Genomic DNA, 19269 nt, shown 5'->3' with positions numbered 1-19269 from the left:
AAGTCTGTTCCAAGCAATATACTTTTTGTATACTCTTCTTTTAATCCTATTTTCTCATGTTGCTCTTGACCTTTTCCCCCAAATAACCTCAGATTGTGCCTCCTTATTGAGGCATCCTAAAAGTTATGTTACCTTTGTTCCCATCTCATAAAGTGAGGGCATATTACTATGACATCAGTTTATGATAAGCAAGACCCTGGCCAGCTCTAACAATAATTGGGTGGGGATTTCTTATGCCTGTGTAGCTGCCCTCCTGGCCACTTGCTTGGGCTTGTAGCCAATCCTATTCCCTTGAATAAAGATGTGCTGCGATTCCTTGCATATCGGGTGCCCAGGGTTCTGTGTGCAGGGAAGAGGCCTCTCAGTTGGCGCTGCAGCCTCTTCATTGTCGGTGGGGGACTGAAATATCCTAGCAATATGAGAGCGGGTAATACCCTTTTTAAGTGCAGCTGTTTAGGTCCTGATAGAACGTAAAAGTACCGGACAATGTACTCCACACTGTAAATTATACCTATATTTTATAACCATTCTGAACCCCTCACTATTGACTATTCATCACTATTCATTGATTTGATATAAAACTTCCTCATTCTTTCCAAAACGAAGTTCTGCACCATCTGAGTTGCCTATTGAGGTGTTCTGCCTTAATTGGGACGCAGAACATTATATTGCATGCTGCAGCTGCTGAAGAACTTCATATTAGAGTGGGAACTCCTTAAAATTAAAATATATATTCACCCAACCATTATATATAAAGGGATGCAATTACCACAAGATGAAGACTGTGGTGATACAAACTAAGGTGGAATTGTGACCATCTGGTAACTATATTGTTCTGGCTGAAAATGTTCTGTGTTTACAACTCAGCCCACAGCATCTCCAACCCAATGCTTCATCTGTTCGCTTGCACTTTTACATCTTTCTAGCGGGATACAAATCTTAAAGGGGTATTCCAGGCAAAAACTTTTTTTTATAGATCAACTGGCTCCGGAAAGTTAAACAGATTTGTAAATTACTTCTATTAAAAAATCTTAATCCTTCCAATAGTTATTAGCTTCTGAAGTTTTCTGTCTAACTGCTCAATGATGATGTCACGTCCCGGGAGCTGTGCATGATGGGAGAATATCCCCATAGGAACTGGACAGCTCCCGGGACGTGACATCATCATTGAGCAGTTAGACAGAAAACTTCAGAAGCTAATAACTATTGGAAGGATTAAGATTTTTTAATAGAAGTAATTTACAAATCTGTTTAACTTTTCCGGAGCCAGTTGATATATAAAAAAAAATTTTGGCCTGGAATACCCCTTTAAATTTGTCCTCCTGATAACTCTTTTCAAAATCTTTTTTTATACAAAGGAAGCCTAAATAAAAGTATCTATAAAAATGTACTTACTAATCTTATTAAATATACCAGTATGCATGTAACAATGCAGAATGTAAATATTTAAAGGGGTACTCCGGTGGAAAACTTTATTTTTTATTTTTTTTAAATCAACTTATGCCAGAAAGTGGAACTGATTTTGTAAATTACTTCTATTAAAAATTCTTATTCCTGCCAGTACTTATTAGTGGCTGTATACTACAGAGGAAATTCTTTTCTCTTGGGAGTTCTTTTCTGTCACAAGCACAGTGCTCTCTGCTAACACCTCTGTCCATTTTAGGAACTGTCCAGAGCAGCATATGTTTGTTGTGGGGATTTTCTCCTGCTCTGGACAGTTCTTAAAATGGACAGAGATGTCAGCAGTGTGGTCGTGACAGAAAAAAGAGCTCCCTCTGTAGTTTACAGCCGCTAATAAGTACTGGAAGGATTAAGATTTTTTTAATAGAAGTAATTTACTAATCTGTTTAACTTTCTGGCACCAGTTGATTTAAAAAAATAAGTTTTCCACTGGAGTACCCCTTTAAATAGTTTTTTAAATCACTTAAATTTTGTTCTTATTGATATTTTAGAGATTCATCCAGTATTTGGCATCTCGGAACACCCTATTTAATCTTAGCAACTTTTTGGACAAAAGTGGATCACATGGTAAGTAGAATGTGTATATATATTTTTTCACTTTTAGTGCATATATTTTGAGTCCACATAAGTCCACATGCAGCAGATACATTGATGCAATGATCCAGATGTATCACATACAGATTGTGCAAGGGATTAGGCTGCATAGTTCACCCGATACATTGCAATGCTTGTGTTTCTGCAAAGAATTCTTTCTGCTACTTTTAGATGGTGGTTTTAAAACCCCATCCACACGTACTGTACTGTAAATTGCTGAAGGATTTCTAGTGCAGCATCTGCACTGCAATACTGCAATTTTGCGATAATTTTTGCTGTTCTATTTTGTTCTTTCATACATTTTAACAGGAAATACAAATATTTAGCATAGTAACATGTTCTGATTTTTTCACAGCAGGTTATTCCTAGGGAAAACAGGATTTGGGAGACAATGTTCTATCTCGCCCATAGTGTTTTCCGTCTGTTGTAGACAAATAGGGTTCTTAACAATGACCTACTTTTAGCTTCCAGATATAAAGAATGTTTTTGCATGATGTTTGCACAGTTTTAAGCCCTTGACCTCTCAGTATACTTTATAAGTGACATTTATGTCAAGGACTATATTCCCTGGCAGTGTATGCTACCAGGGTCACAACTAAAAATAGTTATGTATTGCATGGGCAGATTTTAGTAGAAAAACCTAAAAGGTCTTCTGCAAGTTTTGTTAGAAAGTATTGAAATGACATGTTACCGTAATGCCTCATCTTTTGGGCTTTACATGGGCGAAATTTAACCCCTTAAGGACGCAGCCCTTTTTCACCTTAAGGACTGAGCCCTTTTTCGCAATTCTGACCACCGTCGCTTTACGAATTAATAACTCAAACACTTTTACTGCATATTCTGATTCTGAGAGTTTTTTCGTGACATATTCTACTTTATTTTGGTGGTAAATTTTCGGCGTTACTTGCATCCTTTTTTGGTGAAAAATCTCAAAATTTCATCAAAATTTTGCATTTTTCTAACTTTGAAGCTCTCTACTAGAGATGAGCGAACTTACAGTAAATTTGATTCGTCACGAACTTCTCGGCTCGACAGTTGATGACTTATCCTGCGTAAATTATTTCAGCCTTCAGGTGCTCCGGTGGGCAGGAAAAGGTGGATACATTCCTAGGAAAGAGTCTCCTATGACTGTATCCACCTTTTCCAGCCCACCGGAGCACCTGAAAGCTGAACTAATTTATGCAGGAAAAGTCATCAACTGCCGAGCCGAGAAGTTCGTGAAGAATCGAATTTACTGTAAGTTTGCTCATCTCTACTTGTAAGGAAAATGGATATTCCCAGAAAATGTTTTTTCTTCACAAATACAATATGTCCACTTTATGTTGGCATCATAAAATGGACATATTTTTGCTTTTTGAAAAAAAATTAGAGGGCTTCAAAGTAGAGCAGCAATTTTCGAAAATTTCATGAAAATTGAAAAATCTGAAGGGACAGATGTTACAGAACTACAACTCCCAGCATGCCTGGGCAGTCTAGGCATGCTGAGAGTTGTAGTTTGGCAACATCTGGAGGGCTACCGTTTGGACACCACTGTAACAGTGGTGTCCAAACTGTGACCCTCCAGATGTTGCAAAACTACAACTCCCAGCATGCCTAGAAAGCCTTTGGCTGTCTGGGCATGCTGGAAGTTGCAGTTTGGCCTTCCTAGTGGTTGCCACAGTAAAGATTACTTTACTTTCACTTTCATTTCCCCCCACCGTCGTTTCCCTACCTGTGCCTGTCTCCAGCTACGATTGGGGGTCCCCAGGCATCTTCTCCTCCAGGTACCGGCCTCCATCTTCTCCCACTGTCCTGCGCTGCCATTGGTCAGAATCTGTTCTGACCAATGGCAGTGGACAGGAGGAGATCGCAGCACTGCGACCTCGCTCCTATCCCTCAGGATGATCGGTGCTGTCACTGATCGGGGCTGGCAGCTCCGATCATCCCTATTTTCCAGGTGATTGGGCCACCAGAGACCCGATCAGCCCGGAATAGCAGAAAATCGCATGTCTGAATTGACATGCGATTTTCTGCGATCGCCGACATGGGGGGGGCATCCCGATCCGGTCCCCAACCGGCTAGCGGTGGGGACCGGAATTCCCACGGGCGTATGCATACGCCCTCAGTCCTTAAGACTTGTGTGGGTAAAATACAACTTTACCTGCCTGGCTATGGTTTGTAATAAAATCGCTACAGTTAAGTGGTGACTTTTAGAATTCACAGCAAACAGAAAAATGATGCTCCTGAAATTGAAGTAAGGGGTTTACTTTAAGCATAAGTATAAAGTATTTATCAAATTCTCTAAAGAGGTACTCCTGAGGAAAATGCTTTTCAATCAACTGGTGCCAGAAAGTTATACATATCGTAAATTACTTCTATTTACAAATCTTCAGCCTTCCAGTACTGTGTTGTGAAGTTCTTTCCATTCAGACCACATTGCTCTCTGCTGTCACCTCTGTCTGTGTCAGGAACAGTCCAGAGCAGGAGCAAATCCTCATAGCAAATCCCTGCTCCGGACAGTTCCTGAAACAGACAGAGGTGGCAGCAGAGAGCATTGTGGTCAGACTGAAAATAACTACAAAACTTCCTCTTTAGTATACAGCAGCTGATAAGCATTGGAAGGATTAAAATTTGTAAATAGAAGTATTTACAAATCTATAACTTTCGGGAATTAGTTACCGTATTTATAGGCGTATAACACACACTTTTTAGGCTAAAATTTTTAGCCTAAAGTCTATGTGCGTGTTATACGCCGATACCGCCCCAGGAAAGGCAGGGGGAGAGAGGCCGTCGCTGTCCGCTTCTCTCCCCCTGCCTTCCCTGGGGTCTAGAGCCCTGCTGCCGGCCCTTCTCACCCCCTGGCTATCGGCGCCGCTGCCCGTTGTGTCCCCCTGACTATCGGTACCGGCGCCGATAGCCAGGGGGAGAGAAGGGGCAGCGGCACCCATTGCCGGCGCCGCTGCCCCGTTGCCTCTCCCCATCCCCGGTGGCATAATTACCTGGGTCGGGTCCGCGCTGCTGTAGGCCTCCGGCGTGCGTCCCCTTCATCGTTGCTATGCGCTGCACGGAGCATGACATCAGTGCGCCGCGCCGTGCATAGCAACGACGCAGGGGATGCACGCCGGAGGCCTGGAGCAGCGCGGACCCGACCCAGGTAATTATGCCACCGGGGATGGGGGGAGGCAACGGGGCAGCGGTGCCGGCAATGGGTGCCGCTGCCCCTTCTCTCCCCCTGGCTGTTGGCGCTGCTTCTCTCCCCCTGGCTATCGGCGCCGGCAATGGGGCGCCGGCACCGATAGTCAGGGGGACAGAACGGGCAGCGGTGCCGATAGCCAGGGGGAGAGAAGGGCCGGCAGCAGCGCTCTAGACCCCAGGAAAGGCAGGGGGAGAGAAGCGGGCAGCGACGGCCTCTCTACCCCTGCCTTTCCTGGGGATGTATTGGGGTATACACGCGCACACACGCACCCTCATTTTACCATGGATATTTGGGTAAAAAACTTTTTTTACCCAAATATCCTTGGTAAAATGAGGGTGCGTGTTATAGGCCGGTGCGTGGTATACCCCGATAAATACGGTAATTTGAAAATTAGTTAATTTGAAAATCTTTTTAAAGAGTTTGGCTGTTTTGCCTTCATTTAATTCAGCACATTAAAGCTTGTTTGGGGCAGCCATATTGTAGGCACGCACATTCTTCTTAAATGGTAACTCTCATTAAAACTAATTTTTGCTATTGCACTCCTTATGGTAAATAAAAATTATTTCTTATATACTTTTGTGTAAAAGAAAAAAAAAAAGTTTTGATGTTTTATTTGTGCTTAAAAAAGCTCAAGAGCACATTTTCCCCCATCTCATACACAGACTTTGGACCAAAGACCAGACACAGGAAGTGCAGCCTAGAGTGCTGAGGGGGGTGTGTCCAACCAACAGCATATGGCAGTTAAGTGTGAGAGGAGCTATGATTGGATGAGGCTGGGCACACACCCCTCAGCACTCCAGGCTGCACTTCCTGTTTTTGGTCTTCGGTCCTAAGTCTGTGTATGAGATGGGGGAAAATGTGCTCTTCAGCTTTTTTAAGCACAAATAAAACATAGAAAACTTCATTTTTGTTAAAGCGAAGTATATTAGAAATATTTTTTATTTACCATAAGGAGTGCAATAGCAAAAATTTGTTTTAATTAGAGTGAACATTTAAGTACAGCAGGGTGTGTGCTTTACAATAGATGAAATAAATGGAAGTTAATTGAAAGCGGAATCTTCTAGACAATTAGGCTATGTTCACACAGTGGATTTCTGCCGTAATATTCCCCCCATAAAACATGGAGGAACATACCGCAAATAGCGGACGCTGGCAAAACAGGTTGACTCTTGGAATGCCGCCATCTCTGTAGAAGGCAATGCATTTTCGAGCAGATTGACATATCAATTCTTTTGTCAGAGACCAAAATCCGGATTTCCGCGGCAGATGTTTCCACCGTGCGCACGGTGCAGCAGAATACCATTGAAAACAATGAGACTCGGAATGGAATTTTCAAGCAGAATTTTTCTGTCAGCTTCCACTCGGAAATTCTGTGGTGTCAACGCAGAATTAGGGTTAATACTTGGTAGATATTCTGCAGATTTTTCGTGTGGAATTTCCCATTGAAAATCCACATCAGATTGCAGTACCATTAGCTATGAATTTTCCACATGAAAATGTACTTGGTGTGAGTTTTATTATACGCAGCATGACTATTTATCTGCAACAAAAACACATTATTTTCTGCATCATTTCTAAAATTGCTGCCAAAGTTGCATAATGGGATGCACACTAAAAAAAAGTTTTTCAAAAAAACCTCACCGTTAACCCTATGACACTGTGCATTCAAACAACAAAAGCCTGGATACTTACCTGACCCTCTATGTTATAAAGTAATCCTGAAATAGTCTGATCATAAGTTAATATTAAGCTGAAACTTGTTCTTTAGAGATCACTTTTCAGCATTATCCCCCTTTATTACAGGCAGGATTACCACAAAAAAGCTATGTATATATTTTGGGATCAGGTGTTTCACAATAGGTTACGATCGCAGTTCGCACAGGCCTTTGCACAGGCCCTAGAGCATGCAACCCTTCCGTGGAAGTGAATAGAGTTTGCTCCAGGACATCACCCCCTTCACCCACCATTAAACACTTCTATTGAATATAAATATCCCAGGCACTGCGTGGCCCTATAGCAATTCACTTAGCATCCCTAGAACTGTACATTGTGATTTTTCTAGGTTTACATTTAAGCTGTTTGGTAGATGTGTCTTCTGCTCTATGCAGCCTAGTTAAAGGAGTCCATTGGAGATGTATGAAACAGATGCAGTATTAAGTAGTTTGTAAGGCATGATTTATTCATGGTGCTGCTTTTACTTTTATTGTGATGCCATTCTTGATCCCTGTCTGTCTGGAAACCAGAAAACCAAAGGAAACAATAAACAACCCGCACAGAGGAATTGTGGTTGATATAAAAAATGGCCAGCATTGTGCTGTCTACCTGGTTGAATTTTCGTACAGACTAATTGATCTTTCTGAGCATTAAGAAACCTATAAAAGATGTAATAAATTACTAGCAGTACAACTATCCATCTATATATACATCATAAAGTATAGACCAACTTAATACTTTATCAGGTGAGTGTGAAGATAGGAAAAAAACTTGGCAACTCACCACTGCTGCTGGAAGGCTTTATTGTACAAAGGGCAAGGTGAGGCGGGGGGTCTAGTGTGGAACAGCACGGTTTCGTGCCGGACTGGCACTTCTTGAAGCCAGAGTGGCTTGAAGAAGTGCCAGTCCGACACGAAACCGCGCTCGCATCTCTGCTATATTATGGACTCTTCACATCTCTGCTATATTATGGGCGATCACAACAGATGTCAGGAGTGATACCTGCTGTGATCTGTTCTTAACTGCAGGTACTACTACTCCCAATATGGAGCACACTCTCCTCCATGCTGGGAGCTGTAGTACCTGCATTAATATACAGATAGCAGCGAGATTAACTTCTGACAACTGTTGCGATCTGTCTATTAATGCAGGTACTACAGCTCCCAGCATTGAGCAGAGTGTGCTCCATGTTGGGAGCAGTAGTACCTGCTGTTAAGGAAAGATCACAGCGGATGTCACTCCTGACAACCGTTGTGATCCTCCTGTATAATGTATAGATGAGGCCGTCCGCTCTTCTATGGTCCCTTGCACTGACTTATATATACACACATTCATATTTCCCACCAGAGAGTTGTGATTGGCTGGAACCATCTGGCCAATCACAGCTCTTAGCGGGAAATATGAATAGGTGTATATATGTCAGTGCAGGGGACAATAGAAGAGCAGCTCACCGCATCTATACATTATACAGGAGGATCGCAACGGACCCGGGGGCGATCTATCAATTAGGACATGTACTACTACTCCCTTCATGGAACAGTGTGTTCCATGCTGGGAGTAGTACACACTACATTTTTATTATTGTCTGCTACATTTTTTGTGCCCTGTCCGCACTCATAAATTGATCCCTGTTTTAAAAAGTTATAAAAATGTTGTTATAAAAAAAAGATAAATTTCATTAGATACAATTTTTTCCATCACTACTGTATCTTTTTTATTTTTTAATGGTACCCTACTAAATTTACTTTTTTGGATCCAAAAAAGAATAAAAACCGCCGACAAAAACGCCAAAGTTAAAACCCACATGTCATTTTTCTTGGCGTTTTTTACTTCTATGGTAAAAAAAAAAAACTGCAGAATTGGCGTTTTTCTTGGCGTTTACCCCCGCCCCCCAAAAAAAGTAGAAACTTAGCCTAAGGGTCTATTCACATGTACAGCTTCTTTCGCATATTTAATGCACAGGATTTAAAACTGTGTTCAATTAGTTTTAATTGAAAACTACTACTTTAAATCTGCAGCTTCAAATCCTACGCATCAAATATGCACAGGATACTGTTTGTGTGAATAGACCTTAAGGGTAGAGTCACATGTGCCAAATTTTTCTGAATATTTCATGCTGCTTATTTTCCTACCAATTTGAAATCAATGGGTAGCAAAATCAGCTGCATATTTTGCTACTCATGGACTTCAATAAGTAGGAAAATATGCAGCAGCAAAATACAGCACGTGTGACAGTAATCTAAAGGGGTTTTCCGGTACTTTATCACTAATGTCCATCCTACAGGATTGGCCATCAATAGCTAATTAGTGGAGTGCTGACATCCTTATATCCTAATTCTACATTCATGTGTCATTAATGCCTAAACTTGCAAATATCAGAAAAAAATGTGTGTATACACAATACAGACTCCACAGCACAATTACATTTATATGCAAATACTATAGTAAAGGGAAAAATAACTTCGATCATGTAACTGTCTTTTTAATATGTCTATAATATCCACTGGGATTTACATTGTAATTTCTGAGATATATTAACATATTGGATTCTTGCAAATCCCAGGCAGCTAGCATCACCTGCATGCTCTCCCCTAACTTGCGCTGTCAGACGGGGACAACCTTTACCTGATGTGACAGAGTACATGTTCCTGAAATCTTTTATACAATGGATGGATTGTCTTGCCTATATAATATCTGCCGCAGGGATAGTATACAGTGGGGATCAAAAGTTTGTGCACCCCAGGTAAAAATTTGTATTAATTTGCATAAAGAAGCCAAAGAACGATGGAAAAATCTCCAAAAGGCATCAAATTACAGATTAGACATTCTTATAATATGTCAACAAAAGTTAGATTTTATTTCCATCATCATTTACACTTTCAAAATAACAGAAAACAAAAAAATGGCATCTGCAAAAGTTTGGGCACCCTGCAGAGTTAATATCTTGTACTGCCCCCTTTGGAAAGTATCGGAGCTTGTAAACGCTTTTTGTAGCCAGCCAAGAGTCTTTCAATTCTTGTTTGAATTATCATTGCCCATTCTTCCTTACAAAAGTCTTCTAGTTCTTTGAGATTTCTGGGCTGTCTGTCACGCACTGCTCTTTTAAGGTCTATCCATAGATTTTCAATTATGTTCAGGTGAGGAGATTGTGAAGGCCATGGCAAAACCTTCAGTTTACGCCTCTTGATGTAATCATCCGTGGGTTTTGAGGTGTGTTTAGGATTATCCATTTATAGAAGCCATCCTCTCTTTAACTTCAGCTTTTTCACAGATGGCATCAAGTTAGCATGCAAAATTTGCTGAAATGTTATCGAATCCATTTTTCCTTCTACTCGTGAGATGTTCCCTGTGCCGATGGCTGCAATACAACCCCAAAGCATGATAGATTCACCCCCATGCTTAACAGTTGGGCAGAAGTTATTTTCATTAAATTCTGTTCCCCTTCTTCTCATTCCGGGCAAAAAGTTAAATTTTAACCTCATCGGTCCACAGAATTTGTTTCCAAAATGCATCAGGCTTGTCTATATGTTCATTTGCAAAGTTCAAACGCTGATTTTTGTGGTGAGGACGTAGAAGAGGTTTTCTTCTGATGACTCTTCCATGAAGACCATATTTGTACAAGTATCTCTTTACAGTGGAATAGTTTACCACAACTCCAGTGTCTGCCAGATCTTTCTGGAGGGATTGTGCAGTCAAACGTAGGTTTTGAATGTTTTTTCTCACAATCCTGCGAGCTGTTCTGTCTGATATTTTTCTTGGTCTTCCAGATGTTGCTTTAACTTCCACTGTTCCTGATGACTGCCATTTCTTAATTACATTCCAAGCAGGATATTGACATCTGAAAACATTTTGCTATATTCTTATAGCCTTCTCCAGCTTTGTGAGCGTCAACTATTTTCAGTTTCAGATTTCTAGACAACTGCTTAGAAGAACCCATGGTGCTGATTGTTGGGGCAAGGTCAGAGGAGTCTGGGCATTTAAAACCTTTGAGATTGACATCACCTGGTCTTCCCAGATGATGAATGAAAACAATCCATGACACTGGCAGGTCTTAGCTTTGCAAAGGGGGCAGTGCATGCTATACATTCTGCAGGGTGCCCAAACTTTTGCAGATGCCATTTTTTTGTTTTCTATTATTTTGAAAGTGTAAATGATGGAAATAAAATCTAACTTTTGTTGACATATTATAAGAATGTCTAATCTGTAATTTGATGCCTTTTGGAGATTTTTCCATCTTTCCTTGGCTTCTTTATGCACATTAATACAAATTTTTGCCTGGAGTGCACAAACTTTTGATCCCCACTGTACAACATATTACAAAGTTTGTATGGCATATGATCAGTTCTTTGGCAGAATAGCCCAGATTTAATAATGTCTAAAGACAGAAACAGTCTGATTTCCTCAATCACAACAACCAATCACAATTCAAGTATGATTTTACCAGAGCTTGTTATGATATGCAAACTGAGCTGGGATTGGTTGTTATGGGCAAAACCGGACAGATTGGTAAATTGGCCCCAATGTGTTATTTTTCCCAGGTTTAGCAGGTATTTTTCCCAAGTACCCGTATGTATGAATTCATGTTTGGTACAGTTACCACATTTATTTACCTTTTTGGAGTCCTACCTTTTAGCCAGTTTGCTTTTTGACGCATCATCTTATACATTTGTAAGCAAAGTGCAACTTATTTTACAACAGCGAGGTACAGCAGAGTAAAGCCCACTGTTTTCTTAATCCTGCTAAATTTCTGACCTTTGCCCCCAAAACACTTTTTTCATAACTTTTAGGCTATGTTCACACTACAGAATGTCTACACGCAGAATCTTTGTGCGGACATTCCGCAAACTGCGTGGCCGCACGGCCTGCGGAGACCCACATAGCGTTTTTTTCCCTCCCATATACTTCTATAATTTTGTCCAAAAACAGCCATAGTCTTATGATACTGTGATTTTGGAAAACTGCTACTGAGTCTAAAGGTGCGTTCACACGGGCGGATTTATTTGCGGGTTTCCCGCTGAGTATTTGAAAGGGGGCAGGCTCTTCTCGGCTGTCTGCAGCAGATTTTCCGCTGTGTAATTTCTGCTGAGGAAAATCCGCCGCAGACCCTACTGACTTCAATGGAGCCTGCAGCGGATTTTCCACAGCGGAAAATCTGCTGCGGACAGCCGAGAAGAGCCGGACCCTTTCAAATACGCAGCAGGAAACCCGCAAATTAATCCTTCTGTGTTAACGTACCCCAAAACTGCATAAAAACACCACCGTTAAGTGAAAACACACTAATTGGGTTTGGCGCTTCATAAATGCCTATTGACGTAACATCTGTTTTTTTTTTTTTTTGTTCACCCAAAAAAAAAAAGAACACAGTGCAGCATTTGTTTTTGAGAGAAAAAACAAAGTGGAAACCTAGTCTTATGGGCTTCATAAAAAGCCTGAAAACGATCAAAACTGCAGCAATTGCATGTTTTTTTGGGAGGTTTTTATTATTATTTTATTATATTTTTTTTTTTTTCCTAAAGTTTTGCAGGACTTTTATGTACCACTTTGCTCATTTATAAATGTTTACAAAAGATCTATTTTGTGAATAATTTAAAGCTTTGCGTTCCTTATTTTTTTTTCTCCTTCAGGTTATGATATGTCAACATTTATTAGGCGCTACAGTAGATATCTCAATGAAAAGGCATTCTCCTACAGACAAATGGCATTTGACTTCGCCAGAGTGAAGAAAGGGTATGACCACTCATCTGTATCTAATAGACAGTCCTGTTGACAGCAACTAATCTATTTTGTTTTAGAAATTCTAAGATTTTTTTTTTTATAATGTAACAAATATTTAATAAAAATAACAATTTGATTTGCATTTTATTAGCAGGAATTTCCAAATACCTTTTTTTACCTTTAGTCTTTTTCCCAGATTTTATTTTTCTCAATTAAAGCATAGCTTTACCTTTTTTAACATTATACCAATATAAAGTGGGACAAAAAAGTATTTAGTCGGCCACTAATTGTGCAAGTTCTCCCACTTAAAAAGATAATGTTTATCATAGGTATACTTCAACTATGAGAGACATAATTAGAAAAAAAAATCCATAAATTCACATTGTGAAAGTAGAGAAAGTTTCCGGCTCTATCCCTGGTCTGGATCCTAAGCAAGGAGAGGGTGTGGACCTCACCCAGAACAATGGAAATAAAGAAAGCAAACTCCATCTCGGCTCAGGTAAGTGGGGCTTTATTCACATCAACGAGGCAACAGGTACAGAGAGAAAGTGACGCGTTTTGGCCAGGTGCTGGCCTTTGTCGTACAATGATTACAAATTCCAGGTACTCATATATGGAACCAGGGGCGAGGGGAGGCACCCAGGGCTAATTAGCCAGGAGTGGCTCTCGTTCACACCCGGATCCACTAGCATAGAGAACAAAAAACACTTATGCACTGTTATATTAATCATATGATGTGATCGGAGTTAAAAAGAAATAAAAACAAAATCTTTATTAACTATATATAGAAAAAACAAGTGCAAATATAATAAAATAGAATAACTAACAATCTATGCGATTGAACACCGGCAGCCCAAGGGGAACATAGGCTGATCCGCTGTGCATCCGCTAGAGATATAAAAAAAGTTCTCCAAAGCATTGTGTGAACTGCGACATGGAAATATGTATTATATAATGTATGATTAAAAAAATGTATATATAAAGATGCAAATGTCGCAATTCACACAACGGCATAGGAAGAATTGCAATACATGAGATTTTGTATAGAAAAAGATAGTAAATACATAAATGTCAAAATGTCTTCGACCTCATGTAGTAATAATGAATAGAGAAAACGGGGGACCTTATGCAGGTAATGGTGAGAAATATAATATTGTATAATAATATAATAAAAAAGTATATATGTATATATATATATATATATATATATATATATATATATATATATATATAGTATTAATAAATATATTAAGGCAAAACTAGAAAAAAATATATATATATACAAGAGCATGGTAGGGACAAACCTCTATCAATGGGCGAATATCATGAATAGACTACCCCAACAATGAGACCAAAAAATGAAAAAAAGAGAAAAGGGGGAAAATAATAATGGACCGCTAATAATGAAGCACTACGTCCAGCCTTTTATTAAGACCCCTAGGAAACCTAGTGTCTAACCTAAGGATCCAGTAAATTTCTCTGTCCAAAAGTTTCTTTTTATGATCTCCTCCTCTCTTTGGGCAGAATACTTTTTCTATACCCTGCAATTTGACACCTGACCAATTACCGGAGTGGCATTCTGCAATATGTTTGGTTATCATGGAGTTGTTTCTACTGTCAACAGTCCGATACTCCACACTTTGACAGTAGAAACAACTCCATGATAACCAAACATATTGCAGAATGCCACTCCGGTAATTGGTCAGGTGTCAAATTGCAGGGTATAGAAAAAGTATTCTGCCCAAAGAGAGGAGGAGATCATAAAAAGAAACTTTTGGACAGAGAAATTTACTGGATCCTTAGGTTAGACACTAGGTTTCCTAGGGGTCTTAATAAAAGGCTGGACGTAGTGCTTCATTATTAGCGGTCCATTATTATTTTCCCCCTTTTCTCTTTTTTTCATTTTTTGGTCTCATTGTTGGGGTAGTCTATTCATGATATTCGCCCATTGATAGAGGTTTGTCCCTACCATGCTCTTGTGTATATATATATATTTTTTTCTAGTTTTGCCTTAATATATTTATTAATACTATATATATATATATACATATATACTTTTTTATTATATTATTATACAATATTATATTTCTCACCATTACCTGCATAAGGTCCCCCGTTTTCTCTATTCATTATTACTACATGAGGTCGAAGACATTTTGACATTTATGTATTTACTATCTTTTTCTATACAAAATCTCATGTATTGCAATTCTTCCTATGCCGTTGTGTGAATTGCGACATTTGCATCTTTATATATACATTTTTTTAATCATCCATTATATAATACATATTTCCATGTCGCAGTTCACACAATGGTTTGGAGAACTTTTTTTATATCTCTAGCGGATGCACAGCGGATCAGCCTATGTTCCCCTTGGGCTGCCGGTGTTCAATCGCATAGATTGTTAGTTATTCTATTTTATTATATTTGCACTTGTTTTTTCTATATATAGTTAATAAAGATTTTGTTTTTATTTCTTTTTAACTCCGATCACATCATATGATTAATATAACAGTGCATACGTATTTTTTGTTCTCTATGCTAGTGAATCCGGGTGTGAACGAGAGCCACTCCTGGCTAATTAGCCCTGGGTGCCTCCCCTCGCCCCTGGTTCCATATATGAGTACCTGGAATTTGTAATCATTGTACGACTAAGGCCAGCACCTGGCCGAAATGCGTCACTTCCTCTCTGTACCTGTTGCCTCGTTGAAGTGAATAAAGCCGCACTTACCTGAGCCGAGCTGGAGTTTGCTTTCTTTATTTATAAATTCACATTGTCTGATTTCTTTTTTTTTTTTTAGAATTTATTTGCAAATTATGGTGGAAAATAAGTATTTGGTCAATAATAAAATGTCATCTCAATACTTTGTTATATACCCTTTGTTGGCAATGACAGAGGTCAAACGTTTTCTGTAAGCCTTCACAAGGTTTTCACACACTATTGCTGGTATTTTGGCCCATTCCTCCATGCAGATCTCCTCAAGAACAGTGATGTTTTGGGGCTACCGCTGGGCAACTCGTACTTTCAACTCCTTCCAAAGGTTTTCTTTGGGGTTGCGATCTGGAGACTGGCTAGGCACTCCAGGACCTTGAAATGCTTCTTACAAAGCCACTCCTTCATTGTCCGAGAAGTGTTTTTGGGATCATTGTCATCAGGGCCGGACTGGGGCTAAAAACCAGCCCTGGAAAAATTAGCATACCAGCCCCACAGCATTGCTACAGCACAGGGGCTCCATATGGGAGATCGCAGGGGGCCCCAGCACTTGGACCCCCTGCAATCTAAAACGTATCCCCTATCCTTCAATTTGAGATTTGTCCTTTTAACTGTAGTTTAATATAAAAAATAGTTAAAGGAAATCTGTCAGTAATATCATCCGCACTAAACCTGTCACATAGGCTTGTAGTGTGGGTGATGCTGATTAAAACTGTACTCACATTGTCCAGATGCTAATGAGGGCCTTGTGGCATGGGCAGAGCTCCAATCCGAGCTTGGGGCATGCTGACATCATCTTCGTCGGGCAGTCGCTCCCTGATCCTTTGCCCGTGTTAGTGTACTTCCAGAAGCTGCATCCCCCCAGCTTCTTACTCATCAAAGATGGCTGCGGCAGTGAAGCCAAGGGGAACGCCTTTTCCAGGAGTACACAGTAAGCGGCGCATGCCACTAACACTGGCAAAGGAGCAGGGAGGGTGGTTCTGAATATTGATGAGCCGGGCAGAGCAGCCTCCCGGCGAAAATTAAGTCCGCATGCCCCAAGCTCAGTTTGGAGCTCCGCCCATGCCCCAAAGCCCTCATTATCATAAATAGGCAAACGCAATTTGCGACGGAACGGCTGGGAGAATCTGGACAATGTGGGTACCATTTTAATGAGCATCATCCGCACTACAACCCTGTGACTGACAGATTTGCTTTAATTAAACCTACTGACAGATTTGCTTTAATTTAAAAATAATAAACAACTTAAATTGCAAGAAAACAGAGAACCAAAATGCCCCCCCCCCCCTTACAAAATAGTAACAGCAGGTCTTCTGTTCCCAGAACCCACCCCCACCCCACATACCCGGTCCCCCCCTCTCCAGTCTCCACATCACATGTCCAAACTCTCCAGCAGCACCCCCCCCCCCACACACACACACATCACAGGTCCCCCCTCTACGGCAAACACCCCCCCACACACACACGCACACATCACAGGACCCCCCCTCTCCAGCAACCTCACCCCCCCCCCCCCCGCACACACACATCACAGGACCATCACTCTCCAGCAGCACTCAGCACCCCCCCCCCCCACACTCACACATCACAGGTCCCCCCCCCCCCACACACACACACACACACACATCACAGGATCCTGCTCTCCAGCAACCCCCCCCCCCACACACACACACACACCCACATCACAGGTCCCCCCTCTCCAGCCCCCACATCATGGGTCCACCCCCTCTTCAGCCCCCCACATAACAGGTCCCCCTCTACAGCAAGCCCCCCCCCCTCAACACACACACCACATAACAGGACTCCCACCCCCTACCTTACACATTCGGTCCCCTTTCCTCTCACCCAGGGCTGCAGATCTTCCCCCAAGCAGCTGCAGTGACTGTGTGCCGACAGGAGGAGGAGCCAGGAGCAGTGAAAAGGCAGAGAGTAGATCCTGAGGTGAGTGTCCTGTCTGTACAGCTCCCAGTACAGACTCTATAGCCTCCGGACCTCCGCTCACTGTATCAGTATGTCAGGACCTGTGTGTGATGCGGCAACTGTGGTGCACACAGGTCCTGACTCTTCTGAGAGGCTGACAGTGATTTGTCGGTACTCAGGCAGCCTGTCCTCCAGACACTGTTTGCCCACAGGGCGGGCGGCCTACCAGGAATTTTTGCGGTAGGCCTTTCCAGCCATGATTTTCATGCTGAAAGACCCAGCCACATTTCATCTTCGTTGCCCTTGCTGATGGAAGGAGGTTTTCACTTGAAATCTCACGATACATGGCCCCATTCATTCTATCCTTTACACAGATCAGTCGTCCTGGTCCCTTAGCAGAAAAATTGCCCCAGAGCATGAAGTTTCCACCCCCATGCTTCACAGTAGGTATGGTGTTCTTTGGATGCCCCTTGGCATTCTTTCTCCTCCAAACACGACAAGTTGACTTTTTACCAAAAAGTTCTATTTTGGTTTCATCTGACCGTATGACATTCTCCCAATACTCTTCTGGATCATCCAAATGCTCTCTACCAAACTGCAGATGGGCCTGGACATGTAATGGCTTAAAGGGGTTATCCACCATAAGGTGATTTTAGTACGTGCCTGGCAGACAGTAATGGACATGCTTAGGAAGGATCTGCGCTTGTCTTGGGGCTAAATGGCTTTGTTGTGAGATTACCATTATACTGTGGCTAGCTTTTTGTGAACTGGAATTTCCTGTTTTGAGTCTTTTTTTGCCTACAAATCCCATAATTCTATTATCCTCCCACACATCAGCCACCCCACCCATTGAAACATAAATGAGCTGCATACATTCAAAAAGACCTGTGGTTTTCAATCAGGGTGCCTACAGCTGTTGCATTAGTAGCATATTGATCTTTCCCACCAAGCGATTGCTCCACCCATTGAAGCAAACAGGCTCCCTGTCATCAGCTGACTAGTGAGTCAGGTCTCGGCCGCATTGCAACCTGGGAAAAATCTGAGACAACAGTCCTTTTGTATGCTGTTCAAAATAAACATTGGGGTGAAAACCATCACATACAGGTACAGACACTATATTATGAACTATACTAACTTTACAGCCCCTGTAGCATAGTCAAATGAAAAAAATTCCTGGAATACCCCTTTAAGCCGGGGGACAGGTCTGGCACTGCATGATTTAAGTCCCTGGCGGTGTAGTGTGTTACTGATGGTAGCCTTTATTACTTTGGTCCCAGCTCTCTGCAGGTCATTTATTAGGTCCCCCCGTGTGGTTCTTCGATTTTTGCTCACCGTTCTTGTGATCATTTTTGACACCACGGAGTGAGATTTTGGGTGGAGCCCCAGATCGATGGAGATTATCAGTTGTCTTGTATGTCTTCCGTTTCCTAATAATTGCTCCCACAGTTGATTTGTTCACACCAAGCTGCACGCCTGTTTGCAGGTTCAGTCTTCCCAGCCTGGTGCAGGTCTGCAATTTTGTTTCTGGTGTCCTTCGACAGCTCTTAGGTCTTGGCCATAGTGGCTTAGGTCTTTTATACTGATACCAAGTTCAAACAGGTGCCATTAATACAGGTAACGAGTGGAGGACAGAGGAGAGCCAGAAATCTTGCTTTTTTGTAGGTGACCCAATACTTATTTTCCACCATAATTAATATTTTTTCTCATTATGTCTCTCACAGTGGAGATATACCTATGATGAAAATTACAGGCATCTCTCATCTTTTTACGTGGGAGAACTTGCACAATTGGTGGCTGACTAAATATTTTTTTGCTTCACTGTACTAAAAGTAGCTTTGTAGATACATTGTATCAGTGCAAGATAAGAAATGCAAAGTTACAGCTGCATTTACAATTTACAGATTTCAGCAGAAATCAGTCTGACAAATTCTATAATACAATGCTGTTTGCCACATTCTGTTCGCCAAGTTCTTTATT

At 41.3% G+C, this 19269-nt stretch overlaps 1 protein-coding gene across 16 annotated transcripts in view; it reads left to right on the top strand.

Annotated features, from left to right (window-relative positions):
• SNAP91 (synaptosome associated protein 91) overlaps positions 1–19269 on the top strand; it is a 205162-nt gene that overhangs the window by 96962 nt on the left and 88931 nt on the right. For all 16 annotated transcript variants that reach the window (XM_056565979.1, XM_056565992.1, XM_056565990.1 and 13 more), the window contains 2 exons: positions 1953–2028; positions 12568–12670. In XM_056565979.1, coding sequence (XP_056421954.1) covers positions 1953–2028; positions 12568–12670 — 179 coding nt within the window. The remainder of the gene's footprint in view (positions 1–1952; positions 2029–12567; positions 12671–19269) is intronic.

This window comes from Hyla sarda, chromosome 3 (assembly GCF_029499605.1).
Source record: "Hyla sarda isolate aHylSar1 chromosome 3, aHylSar1.hap1, whole genome shotgun sequence".
Lineage (NCBI taxonomy): Eukaryota > Metazoa > Chordata > Amphibia > Anura > Hylidae > Hyla > Hyla sarda.
This window is presented reverse-complemented; position numbering and strand designations above follow the sequence as displayed.